Genomic DNA, 14429 nt, shown 5'->3' with positions numbered 1-14429 from the left:
AATGTTTCACGGTGACTTCCTTCCGTGCCTTAATCAAGGTAGGAATGACTTCTTCTGGAATGCCTTTCCCTTTTAGGATCTGGCGTTCAACCGCCATGCCGTCAAACGCAGCCGCGGTAAGTCTTGAAAAAGACAGGGACCCTGCTGTAGCAGGTCCCTTCTCAGAGGTAGAGGCCACGGTTCGTCCGTGAGCATCTCTTGAAGTTCCGGATACCAAGTCCTTCTCGGCCAATCCGGAACCACTAGTATTGTTCTTACTCTTCTTTGCCGTATGATCTTCAATACCTTTGGTATGAGCGGCAGAGGAGGAAACACATACACTGACTGGTACACCCAAGGAGTTACCAGTGCGTCCACAGCTATTGCCTGTGGATCTCTTGACCTGGCGCAATATTTGTCCAGTTTCTTGTTGAGGCGAGACGCCATCATGTCTACAATTGGTCTTTCCCAACGGTCTATTAACATGTTGAAGACTTCTGGATGTAGACCCCACTCTCCCGGATGAAGATCGTGTCTGCTGAGGAAGTCTGCTTCCCAGTTGTCCACGCCCGGGATGAACACTGCTGACAGTGCTATCACGTGATTCTCCGCCCAGCGAAGAATCTTGGCAGCTTCTGCCATTGCACTCCTGCTTCTTGTGCCGCCCTGCCTGTTTACATGGGCGACCGCCGTGATGTTGTCCGACTGAATCAACACCGGCTTTCCTTGCAGGAGAAGTTCCGCCTGGCTTAGAGCATTGTAGATTGCTCTTAGTTCCAGAATGTTTATGTGAAGAGACTTTTCCAGACTCGTCCATACTCCCTGGAAGTTTCTTCCTTGTGTGACTGCTCCCCAGCCTCTCAGGCTGGCGTCCGTGGTCACCAGGATCCAATCCTGAATGCCGAATCTGCGGCCTTCTAATAGGTGAGCCTTCTGCAACCACCACAGAAGTGACACCCTTGTCTTTGGTGACAGGGTTATTCGCAGGTGCATCTGCAGATGCGACCCTGACCATTTGTCCAACAGATCCCTTTGGAATATTCTTGCATGGAATCTGCCGAATGGAATTGCTTCGTAAGAAGCCACCATTTTTCCCAGGACTCTTGTGCATTGATGTACTGACACTTTTCCTGGTTTTAGGAGGTTCCTGACCAGATCGGATAACTCCTTGGCTTTTTCCTCTGGAAGGAAAACCTTTTTCTGAACCGTGTCCAGAATCATTCCTAGGAACAGCAGACGAGTTGTCGGGATTAAATGGGATTTTGGAATATTCAGAATCCACCCGTGTTGTCTTAGCACCTCTTGAGATAGTGCTAAAGCTGTCTCCAGCTGTTCTCTGGACCTTGCCCTTATTAGGAGATCGTCCAAGTATGGGATAACTAATACGCCTTTTCTTCGAAGAAGAATCATCATCTCGGCCATTACCTTGGTAAAGACCCGAGGCGCCGTGGACAATCCGAACGGCAGCGTCTGAAACTGATAGTCCATCTTGAACTTGAACTTTTTTATGTAGAGGTTCAAGGACTTCAGATTTAGAATAGGCCTTACCGAGCCATCCGGCTTCGGTACCACAAATAGAGTGGAATAATACCCCTTTCCTTGTTGTAATAGGGGTACTTTGACTATCACCTGCTGAGCGTACAGCTTGTGAATGGCTTCCAACACCCTCTCCCTTTCGGAAGAGACGGTTGGTAAGGCAGACTTCAGGAAACGATGAGGAGGATCCGTCTCTAATTCCAACCTGTACCCCTGAGATATTATCTGCAGGATCCAGGGGTCTACCTGCGAGTGAGCCCACTGCGCGCTGTAATTTTTGAGACGGCCCCCCACTGTCCCCGAGTCCGCTTGAGAGGCCCCAGCGTCATGCTGAGGTTTTTGCAGGAGCCGGGGAGGGCTTCTGTTCCTGGGAAGGAGCTGCCTGTTGGTGTCTCTTCCCTCTTCCTCTGCCTCGTGGCAGGTACGACAAGCCCTTTGCTCTCTTATTTTTGTAGGAGCGAAAAGGCTGCGGTTGAAAGGTCGGTGCCTTTCTCTGTTGGGGAGTGACTTGAGGTAAAAAAGTGGATTTCCCGGCAGTAGCCGTGGCCACCAAGTCTGATAGACCAACTCCAAATAACTCCTCCCCTTTATACGGCAAAACCTCCATGTGACGTTTTGAATCCGCATCGCCTGTCCACTGTCGTGTCCATAAGGCTCTTCTGGCTGAAATGGACATAGCACTCACCCGAGATGCCAGTGTGCAAATATCCCTCTGTGCATCACGCATATAGATAAATGCATCCTTTATTTGTTCTAACGACAGTAAAACATTGTCCCTATCTAGGGTATCAATATTTTCAATCAGGGATTCTGACCAAACTACTCCAGCACTGCACATCCAGGCAGTTGCTATAGCTGGTCGTAGTATAACACCTGCATGTGTGTATATATTCTTTTGAATAACTTCCATCTTTCTATCTGATGGATCCTTAAGTGCGGCCGTCTCAGGAGAGGGTAACGCCACTTGTTTGGATAAGCGTGTGAGCGCCTTGTCCACCTTAGGGGGTGTTTCCCAGCGCGCCCTAACCTCTGGCGGGAAAGGGTATAATGCCAATAACTTTTTTGAAATTATCAACTTTTTATCAGGAGCAACCCACGCTTCATCACACACGTCATTTAATTCTTCTGATTCAGGAAAAACTGTTTGTAGTTTTTTCACACCATACATAATACCCTGTTTTACGGTATCTGTAGTATCAGCTAAATGTAACGTCTCCTTCATTGCCAAAATCATATAACGTGTGGCCCTACTGGAAAATACGTTTGAATTTCTACCGTCGTCACTGGAATCAGTGCCCGTGTCTGGGTCTGTGTCGACCGACTGAGGCAAAGGGCGTTTTACAGCCCCTGACGGTGTTTGAGGCGCCTGGACAGGCATTAATTGATTGTCCGGCCGCCTCATGTCCTCAACTGACTGTTTAAGGGAAGATAAACCATCACGTAATTCCACAAATAAAGGCATCCATTCTGGTGTCGACCCCCTGGGGGGTGACATCTGCATATTTGGCAATTGCTCCGCCTCCACACCAATATCGTCCTCATACATGTCGACACCACGTACCGACACACACCGCAAACTCACAGGGAATGCTCTAATGAAGACAGGACCCACTAGCCCTTTTGGGGAGACAGAGGGAGAGTCTGCCAGCACACACCACAAAGCGCTATATATACAAGGGATATCCTTATATTAAGTGCTCCCTTATAGCTGCTTTAATATATATATATATAGCCATTAATGTGCTCCCCCTCTCTGTTTTACCCTGTTTCTGTAGTGCAGTGCAGGGGAGAGACCTGGGAGCCGTTCTGACCAGCGGAGCTGTGACAGAAAATGGCGCCGTGTGCTGAGGAGATAGGCCCCGCCCCTTTTTCGGCGGGTTCTTCTCCCGCTATTTTTCCAGTCAGGCAGGGGTTAAATATCTCCATATAGCCCCTATGGGCTATATGTGAGGTATTTTTAGCCTTGTATAAGGTTTATATTTGCCTCTCAGAGCGCCCCCCCCCAGCGCTCTGCACCCTCAGTGACTGCCCAGTGAAGTGTGCTGAGAGGAAAATGGCGCACAGCTGCAGTGCTGTGCGCTACCTTATGAAGACTGAGGAGTCTTCAGCCGCCGGTTTCCGGACCTCTTCACGCTTCAGCATCTGCAAGGGGGTCGGCGGCGCGGCTCCGGGACCGGACTCCACGGCTGGGCCTGTGTTCGATCCCTCTGGAGCTAATGGTGTCCAGTAGCCAAGCAGCAAATCCACTCTGCATGCAGGTGAGTTTACTACTTTCCCCCTAAGTCCCACGTTGCAGTGATCCTGTTGCCAGCAGGACTCACTGTAAAGAAAAAAACCTAAACTAAACTTTCTCTAAGCAGCTCTTTAGGAGAGCCACCTAGATTGCACCCTTCTCGTTCGGGCACAAAATCTAACTGGAGTCTGGAGGAGGGTCATGGGGGGAGGAGCCAGTGCACACCACCTGACCTAGTAAAGCTTTACTTTTTTGTGCCCTGTCTCCTGCGGAGCCGCTATTCCCCATGGTCCTTTCAGGAACCCCAGCATCCACTTAGGACGATAGAGAAATATATATATATATATATATATATATATATATATATATATATATACACACACACACTTTTTGCCTCTCTGTAAACAACCTTTTCACAGGGAAATACTTTAAGAAAATTGCACTTTTTAGGCGCTTGGATAGATAGATAGATAGATATAGATATCTCTACACACACACACACCTTGAAAAAGGGACTACGGCCCCGAAATACTGGAATTCTGTATGCGACACCCTAAATAAGTTTACCTTTTTTTTTTTTTTTTACACCAGTTCCTGGTGCCACTGTATTTTGTTTTATATGCATTGTTCCTTTAACAGAGGGCAACAGGGTAGCTGTACTATATGCAAGCGGAGTGACGGCCTATTATCTTTCAATATATACATATAGTATAAAAAACTCCATACTTTATTTATTGTTTCCAAGCTCTACTTTCCTTCTGGTCAATAAATACATAAATAGATATATAGAAGCACATTCTGGTGTTACTGTAAGCATTTTGTAAGCTTTACTGTGCACTGCATCCCAACCCTCACTGGTTAACTGTTCCTAGTGTGATTCCCTCCTGGTCAACTTAACTGCAAGAACACTGTCAATTATATGAGGTCCTAACAATACTTGTACAACATATTCATGAATTCTAACTTTGCACCAAACAGTGAGACATGTGAAAAGGTTGCTGTGTGCTATTTAATTATAGTAAGTACAAGATTAATTCCAAACTTACCAGCTCCACGTCAGGGGGCACATTTAGCCCTTCTGGTGCAATAAAAGGTTCCTCATTATCTTCAAGATCACTTGAGTCTAAAAAGGACATAAACGACATTTAAAAGGACTACATTGTAAATATTTTAGAAAAGCAAAACCTGAAAAATAACTGCTAAATGTGCAACTGAAAAGTCAGGATTCTGCACTGTCCTAGTCTTTGAAAAACAGGCTAATATGTAGCATATATCATGTAGATCTATTTGTTTTAGAAAGCAGCAGTGATCATATAATAATATACCCTATGGAACTCTGTAATACATATTTCTAAATACATGAAGTACTTTGTTAAACTGGAGTATCCTGTTAACCAGGGCATATGCAAATGTAGTGGGAGATTCCTGTGGCCTGGAAACCCCCCTCGCTAGCCTAAACCATGACCACCATAGCAATTGTATATAATAGAAATTTGCTAGAGCTGAATGTTTTAAATATCTCCTCAGTGTTACAAATAAAATACTTAGCAACACCAGTGGATCTTTTAAAATGTATCAGCCAGTAATTAATACATGTGTGTGCACCAGCTAGGAGACCTGTAAAACACGCACTGTTAGCGGTGCTCTGCTATAGACGTCTATAGGGTTAATTATCAATACTGTAACGTGTACATATATGTCCAGAGCAGTTTCTAGGTTCTTTTGCCGTTCCCCCAGACTTGGTCCAGTTCTATGGATTGGTGCCCACATCTGATATAAAGCATTCGACGCCGGTATGAATGGTCGACCATGTTAAGGTCGACAGTCATTAGGTCGACCATTATTGGTCAACATGGACTAATGGTCCACACATGAAAAGGGTCCACACTGATTTTTTTTAAACTGCTTTTGCTGTCATTTTTCCGTAACATGACCAGAAACCCCAATTAGTGTACTGCGACCTTAACATGGTCGACCATCCAAACGGATACCAAAGCATTCAGCTCAGGCAGGGGTCTCTACTGCCACATCTAATGGCTTACTGTTTTCGCTGTCCCTGTATATGTCGGAATTATAACATACAGTACATTGCACTTCGTACAATGCATGTTATAGCTGGTTCATGCAAATTATGCACTATTCATGGACTGGCCACATGCACCCTAACATCAAGCAGTTGGAAACTCCCGTCTAGAAATCCTGCGTTTGCCAGTGCAGGAACCTTCCTTTTTATTTTATTTTTTTAAATGACCTAATTTACATTCCCAGATTTCCTTGTTTTAGCTAAAGTGCATGTTTGTTATTTCAGGATGCACTGTGGGCTCAGAATATTTTTTGGCGTAAAACACACGTCTAATGTGCATGCTCACAAAACTGACGTACACTTCTGTCCATACTGTATGCAGATTGTTACACTTGTGGGCACTTACGACTCATTATAATTGGAAAGTCTGAATGGGGAAGAGAAATGAGCGTGAAAATAAAACAAGTACCATAAGGGCATCTTCATATAACCCCATCCAAGATGGAGCTAGTAACAGACACGTGCCTCACAGTATATCTTGTATCACCCACAGATTGTATATAAAGCATCAGTGTGGCTACCATATTATATGAACCTGCGGCCACTTCATTAGTTTTTGCGTTTTCATAAAGATAAAAAAAAAAAATCAAATGAGATTTTTAACTAAGTGAAAACAGTGGCCATTTACTGTAATTTGTACTTTTAAGTTGTATTTGCCCCTTCATTCAACTGTATATATTGTGTTTCTGTAGTAAATGTGAATTACACATTTATTAGTAACACTGTCCAGGCATGGTCTTATGTACAGGTCACTTCATTACAGTACTATATGGTATACACACATTTGGTGCCAAGATCTCTGCTAGGGAGCCTGTTACCTTAACATTAATGCAGCTCTGATTTTGTCTCAGTTGTTTGGGGCAGAATAGTGCCAGGTGGAATGTACAAAAAAAACTGGCTAGAATAACTGTAAAATGAACCCAATACTGGTACTGCTCCTGGTGTAAAACTGGCCACAGGGTAAGATTGGTTCTGGTATGAATGGTCGACCATGTTAAGGTCGACAGTCATTAGGTCAACCACTATTGGTCGACATGAACAAACTCGACACATGAAAATTGGCGACACGAGGAAGGTCGACACATAAAAATGTCAACATGGATTTTTTTTTAACTGTTTTTGGCGTAATTTTTTCCCTCAACTTGAACAGGAACCCCAATTAGTGTACCGTGACCCCTTGCACGCTGCGGGCAAGGTGCCGAGCGTGCAGTCCACGTGGATGCTAAAAATCTATTTGTCGACCTTTTCATCTACATGTACTGTGTCAGCCATTTGTCCATGTCGACCATGTCAATGTCGACCTAGCGACTGTCGACCTGTCAAACGGAAATCGGTAATATTGCAGAGCTAGAAGCATACGCAGGCCTATTTTACATTAAAAGCTCAGATGTAAAATGTGCATCTTACAACTGCACTTTTAATATAAAATGCACCCAACTTTACATGAGACCTCACATATATGCGCTCAGTCATTAAAGTAACAGGGTTTATACAGAAACATTCTGAAATCTTGTTGTACTGACTCAGGGAAACTGTGAAAGCTATGGGTTCCTGTTGTTAAATTCGGGATATTAGATAGACATTTCAAAGCATGAGTTATGGAATGAACTTGAATTTGGAATGGCATTGCGCAGTGAGTGTCAAAGTCCAATAGTGCAATGCGTTTCATCTGTGCTATATATTGCACAGATAATTAGAAATGAGACAACTGTAATAATCAGAGGATGGAATTGGCAAGTACAAGTGGCTGAGTGCCATTATTGACTGGTCTAGAACCTAGGTCATTGTTAATTGCAAAAATACAAAAAGCTTACAGATTGTGGAAATAAGTGATAAAGCATTTATTATTCGATGTTCCACATTACTAATTAAAACACACACAGACAACCCAGGGGTAGAAAGACACAGGGTAACCAGATGCAGCAATAGCGGAGCAGCGGAAAAATGAGGGCGGCACCAAACAGAACAAGGACATGGAAAGCAGGATTCTGCAAACAAAAGCTTCAGTGCAAAAAGTCACTAACAAAAGAAATAGGACGTTGTACAATGTGAAAACAGCATGCGAATGGACAAATGTTTTATTGCTGTGTTATACAGTCTTGTTATTCATTTGTCTATTTTCATACTACATTTCAGCATATTTCCCATATCGGCTAGCTTGTCGTCTGAAATAAGATTTTTGTACACAATCACTAATTTGATATGGAAAGTGACTGCGATGTGAAATAATGACATTTACAATTTGCTGTTCTAGTCGGAATTCAGGGGCAAAGACAAGCACAATTCTATTGGCTCAATTCAATTAGCTGTGAGACCTCTCAAGGCGCAAGTAAAATCAGTTATATGTCACGCATATGGTACTGCCAGACTTGCTGTGTGCAAAATTGTTCAAGTCCATGGAGAAATCAGGCAAGGTGGTAGAGTTTGGTGGTCATTGCCAGCATTTCCACGCCTTTGCAATAGAAATTCACCCCCCTCGCGGCCAATTGAATTGAGCACCGTGTGTCTGGAGATTGGCAGAGATAAAATATTAAAGGTGTCTATTTAATAAATATGTAAAAATCAGCACAAAAAAAACCCCAAACGCTTCCCCATTTGTTTTTCTCTCCATATTTAAATGCCGGGACAGCACTTGCAGCAGAGGGGGTGTCACGGTGAGGCTATATCAATCATATTGCGAATTTGTGAAAGATGTTTGCATGGTCTGTACAATCTAGTGTTCACTCTAGAATCAGGGCAGGGCGCCGGACCTAGAGGGGCACTAGCGTGCGCGCGCGGCCAAGCTGCGCACGCCGAAAGGGGTGTGGCCATGCAAAATAGGGGGCTGGGTCATTGCGGGTACTAAAAGGGGGCGTGGGCGGCGTCACTGTTGGGGGCGTGCCCAGCACCTACGGAGGTGCTGGGCTTCCCCAAGCGCTCTCTCAGCGTGAATGGATGCGCGCGGCATCTTTACACGGCTGTGAGGGCAGGAAGCGGGCAGCAGTTTTAGCAGGGCGCCGCAGAAAAGGCAAGGCGGGTTTTGCCCTTAAAAAAAAAAAAATGCTAAAATTGCCTAGCGCGAACACTACAATCACTGTGTCTGTGACGTCAGCCCTACTCTGATCAGAGAAGTGGCCGGCGGTGCAACCAGGAGAGCACCTAGAGAAGACACAAACCACCACCTATAGATGGCATTATGTTTCTCAAAATAAAGAGGAGAAAAGCTTCATCTGTATAAACACCATTCCTGCACAGCCCGGTTATTTCACATGGGGCCTGCAGTAATGTGAGAACTGAAAAGGCGGCAAAACCAGGGAGTTCTCCACACTTTTCATGTAACTAGAGAGAAAGCAAAAGTATGGTTGTCTCCAGCTAAAGTGCTGGAGAAAAGCCATATTATTGTTTATTAAATAGACCCCTAAAGAACTGTTGCTGTAATAAAGTTTACAAATAATAGAGAGCCATATTGTATGCACTGCAGTTTAAAATGTCAAAAATCAAATTGGAAGTCTATTTATTGACATGAAGAATGCAACATGAACAGCTTAATTCAACCATATGAAAACATTGGCAATAATTTCCTTTTCCCCTCTCTCTGCCTTATTATACGGAGTCAGTTCATTAAATATGCTTACATTTGGCCAACTTGCAAAATCAAATCTATGCAGAAATATTAATACTAGTCTACAGTAAAATTTGTATTTACTGAGGGTCAATACAATTGTTTCCAATGAATACTAATCAGGCAAGATGAAAAGAATCGTTCAACCTATTTAAAAGGCATTATACAGCCAAGGGACATCAATTATTTCCAAGGCAAGCGATAGAAAATATTCCATATCTAAAGTTCAGCTTAATGTTAATTCTGACTGAGCATCAGTTAGTTAAAGTGGCATTAAACGTCATTAAAAAAATGAAAAAGTTATGTGCTTTGGGAATACAAAAAAAAAAGATGTAAGGTCAGATGTGAACATAGCTTCTATGTACGATTAGTCTGTGCAGTTGGAATTCATGAAGCTGTTGGATATCCTACACAAAAATCGAGCTCCAATGCTGCCACAGCAAGAAATAAACCATTCGAAGCTGGATAAGTCTAGGTCAATGAACCGCAGTCTTATCAGTTTCAGCTTTTCACTGCACAAATAGATATCCAGAGCATGAAGGGTACAGCAAAACTTTGCATTGCACCATCACTAATAAAAGCACCATAAATATTCAGAATGGCGGTATGAAAGAGATCATCAGTTATCACACAACACTATAATCATGGAAACAGTTTATTGGTGCAAAGTAGATTAAAATAAACACAACAGAATATCAATTTCAGTTAAATTAAATAGTCCCATGTGTCTTCCTTCAAATGCACAAAAAGCATTTTGTTACTTATTTCTGGCTATTAAGGGATGGGGTGTGGTTCAATAGTAAAAAGATAGCCAATACGTTGACCCTAAATGGTCAACATGGTCAAAAAGTAGGCTTGGGAAAGGTCGACAGGTACAAAAGTTAGATCTCAAAACGGTGAATACGTTTTTTTTTAGGTGTCATTTTGTATGTTTCACCATATATGAGCCAAATTAGTAGAAATGTGTATCCTCACGGGCTCACTGCACTGGCCACGCTTCAGCCAAGGTGTCAACCATTGTCATGTCTACCTTTCTCTACTCTCAATCTTCACCATATGTTCAGGTATACATAAGATTGCCATTAATATTTTAGTTTGATTTCGTTGGACAGATAAATAAGAATTTACTTACCGATAATTCTATTTCTCGTAGTCCGTAGTGGATGCTGGGGACTCAGTCAGGACCATGGGGAATAGCGGCTCCGCAGGAGACAGGGCACAAAAATAAAGCTTTAGGATCAGGTGGTGTGTACTGGCTCCTCCCCCTATGACCCTCCTCCAAGCCTCAGTTAGGATACTGTGCCCGGACGAGCGTACACAATAAGGAAGGATATTGAACCCCGGGTAAGACTCATACCAGCCACACCAATCACACCGTATAACTTGTGATCTGAACCCAGTTAACAGTATGACAAACGTAGGAGCCTCTGAACAGACGGCTCACAACAAATAACAACCCGATTTTTTTTGTAACAATAACTATGTACAAGTATTGCAGACAATCCGCACTTGGGATGGGCGCCCAGCATCCACTACGGACTACGAGAAATAGAATTATCGGTAAGTAAATTCTTATTTTCTCTAACGTCCTAAGTGGATGCTGGGGACTCCGTCAGGACCATGGGGATTATACCAAAGCTCCCAAACGGGCGGGAGAGTGCGGATGACTCTGCAGCACCGAATGAGAGAACTCAAGGTCCTCCTCAGCCAGGGTATCAAATTTGTAGAATTTTGCAAACGTATTTGCCCCTGACCAAGTAGCAGCTCGGCAGAGTTGTAATGCCGAGACTCCCCGGGCAGCCGCCCAGGATGAGCCCACTTTCCTTGTGGAATGGGCCTTGACAGATTTAGGTTGTGGCAAGCCTGCCACAGAATGTGCAAGTTGAATTGTGCTACAAATCCAACGAGCAATCGTCTGCTTAGAAGCAGGAGCACCCATCTTGTTGGGTGCATACAATATAAGCAGTGAGTCAGACTTTCTGACTCCCGCCGTTCTTGAAATATATATTTTCAATGCCCGGACCACGTCCAACAACTTGGAATCCTCCAACTCGTTAGTAGCCGCAGGCACCACAATAGGCTGGTTCAGGTGAAACGCTGACACCACCTTAGGCAGAAAATGAGGACGCGTCCGCAGTTCTGCCCTGTCCGTATGGAAAATAAGATATGGGCTCTTATATGATAAAGCCGCCAATTCTGATACTCTCCTGGCTGAAGCCAGGGCCAGTAGCATGGTTACTTTCCATGTAAGATACTTCAGCTCCACCGATTTGAGCGGCTCAAACCAATGGGATTTGAGAAAATCCAAGACTACATTAAGATCCCACGGTGCCACTGGGGGCACAACCGGGGGCTGTATATGTAGTACTCCTTTTACAAAAGTCTGGACTTCAGGAACTGAAGCCAATTCTTTCTGGAAGAAAATTGACAGGGCCGAAATTTGAACCTTAATGGACCCCAATTTGAGGCCCATAGACAATCCTGTTTGCAGGAAATGTAGGAATCGACCCAGTTGAAATTCCTCCGTGGGGGCCTTCCTGGCCTCACACCACGCAACATATTTTCTCCAAATGCGGTGATAATGTTGTGCAGTCACCTCCTTCCTGGCTTTTACCAGTGTAGGAATGACCTCTTCCGGAATGCCTTTTTCCTTTAGAATTCGGCGTTCAACCGCCATGCCGTCAAACGCAGCCGCGGTAAGTCTTGGAATAGACACGGTCCCTGCTGAAGCAGGTCCCGTCTTAGAGGTAGAGGCCACGGATCCTCCGTGAGCATCTCTTGAAGTTCCGGGTACCAAGTTCTTCTTGGCCAATCCGGAGCCACTAGTATCGTTCTTACTCCCTTCTGCCGTATAATTCTCAGTACTTTTGGTATGAGAGGCAGAGGAGGGAACACATACACTGACTGGAACACCCACGGTGTTACCAGAGCGTCCACAGCTATTGCCTGAGGATCTCTTGACCTGGCGCAATACCTGTCCAGTTTTTTGTCGAGGCGGACGCCATCATATCCACCATTGGTTTTTCCCAACGGTTCACAATCATGTGGAAGACTTCTGGATGAAGTCCCCACTCTCCCGGGTGTAGATCGTGTCTGCTGAGGAAGTCTGCTTCCCAGTTGTCCACTCCCGGAATGAATACTGCTGACAGTGCTATCACATGATCTTCCGCCCAGCGAAGAATCCTTGCAGCTTCTGCCATTTCTGTCCTGCTTCTTGTGCCGCCCTGTCTGTTTACGTGGGCGACTGCCGTGATGTTGTCCGACTGGATCAACACCGGCTGACCCTGAAGCAGGGGTTTTGCCAGACTTAGAGCATTGTAAATCGCTCTTAGCTCCAGTATATTTATGTGAAGAGACATCTCCAGGCTTGACCATACTCCCTGGAAGTTTCTTCCTTGTGTGACCGCTCCCCAGCCTCTCAGACTGGCATCCGTGGTCACCAGGACCCAGTCCTGTATGCCGAATCTGCGGCCCTCTAACAGATGAGCACTCTGCAACCACCACAGAAGAGACACCCTTGTCCGTGGCGATAAGGTTATCCGCTGATGCATCTGCAGATGCGATCCGGACCATTTGTCCAGCAGATCCCACTGAAAAGTTCGTGCGTGGAATCTGCCGAATGGAATCGCTTCGTAAGAAGCCACCATCTTTCCCAGGACTCTTGTGCATTGATGTACAGACACTGTCCCTGGTTTTAGGAGGTTCCTGACAAGTTCGGATAACTCCCTGGCTTTCTCCTCCGGAAGAAACACCTTTTTCTGAACCGTGTCCAGAATCATTCCCAGGAACAGCAGACGTGTTGTCGGGGTCAACTGAGATTTTGGAAAATTCAGAATCCACCCGTGTTGTTGCAGCACTACTTGGGTTAGTGCTACTCCGTCCTCCAGCTGTTCTCTGGACCTTGCCCTTATCAGGAGATCGTCCAAGTAAGGGATAATTAATACGCCTCTTCTTCGCAGAAGAATCATCATTTCGGCCATTACCTTGGTAAAGACCCGAGGTGCCGTGGACAATCCAAACGGCAGCGTCTGAAACTGATAATGACAGTTTTGCACCACGAACCTGAGGTACCCTTGATGTGAAGGGCAAATTGGGACATGCAGGTAAGCATCCTTTATGTCCAGGGACACCATAAAGTCCCCTTCTTCCAGATTCGCTATCACTGCTCTGAGTGACTCCATCTTGAACTTGAATTTTTGTATGTACAGGTTCAAAGATTTCAGATTTAGAATAGGTCTTACCGAGCCGTCCGGCTTCGGTACCACAAATAGCGTGGAGTAATACCCCTTTTCCCTGTTGTAGGAGGGGTACCTTGACTATCACCTGCTGAGCAAACAGCTTGTGAATGGCTTCCAATACCGTCTCCCTGTCTGAGGGAGACGTTGGCAAAGCAGACTTTAGGAACCGGCGAGGGGGAGACTTCTCGAATTCCAACCTGTAACCCTGAGATACTACCTGCAGAATCCAGGGGTCCACCTGTGAGCAAGCCCACTGTGCGCTGAAATTCTCGAGTCGACCCCCCACCGTTCCTGAGTCCGCTTGTAAGGCCCCAGCGTCATGCTGAGGGCTTTGCAGAACCCTGGGAGGGCTTCTGTTCCTGGGCAGGGGCTGCTTGCTGCCCTCTCTTACCCCTTCCTCTGCCCCTAGGCAGATATGACTGTCCTTTTGTCCGCTTGTTCTTATAGGACCGAAAGGACTGCGGCTGAAAAGACGGTGTCTTTTTCTGTTGGGAGGGGGTCTGAGGTAAAAAGGTGGATTTTCCGGCAGTTGCCGTGGCCACCAGATCCGATAGACCGACGCCAAATAATTCCTCCCCTTTATACGGCAATACAGGTTGAGTATCCCATATCCAAATATTCCGAAATACGGACTTTTTTGAGTGAGAGTGAGATAGTGAAACCTTTGTTTTTTGATGACTCAATGTACACAAACTTTGTTTAATACACAAAGTTATTAAAAATATTGTATTAAATGACCTTCAAGCTGTGTTTATAAGG

At 45.0% G+C, this 14429-nt stretch overlaps 1 protein-coding gene across 4 annotated transcripts in view; it reads right to left on the bottom strand.

Annotated features, from left to right (window-relative positions):
- The window catches only part of SFSWAP (splicing factor SWAP), a 323193-nt gene that overhangs the window by 281965 nt on the left and 26799 nt on the right, over positions 1-14429 (bottom strand). For all 4 annotated transcript variants that reach the window (XM_063964656.1, XM_063964653.1, XM_063964654.1 and 1 more), the window contains one exon: positions 4795-4871. In XM_063964656.1, coding sequence (XP_063820726.1) covers positions 4795-4871 — 77 coding nt within the window. The remainder of the gene's footprint in view (positions 1-4794; positions 4872-14429) is intronic.

Source organism: Pseudophryne corroboree, chromosome 1 (genome assembly GCF_028390025.1).
Source record: "Pseudophryne corroboree isolate aPseCor3 chromosome 1, aPseCor3.hap2, whole genome shotgun sequence".
NCBI lineage: Eukaryota > Metazoa > Chordata > Amphibia > Anura > Myobatrachidae > Pseudophryne > Pseudophryne corroboree.
The sequence above is the reverse complement of the archived record's forward strand: the minus strand, read 5'-3'. Positions and strand labels throughout refer to the sequence as shown.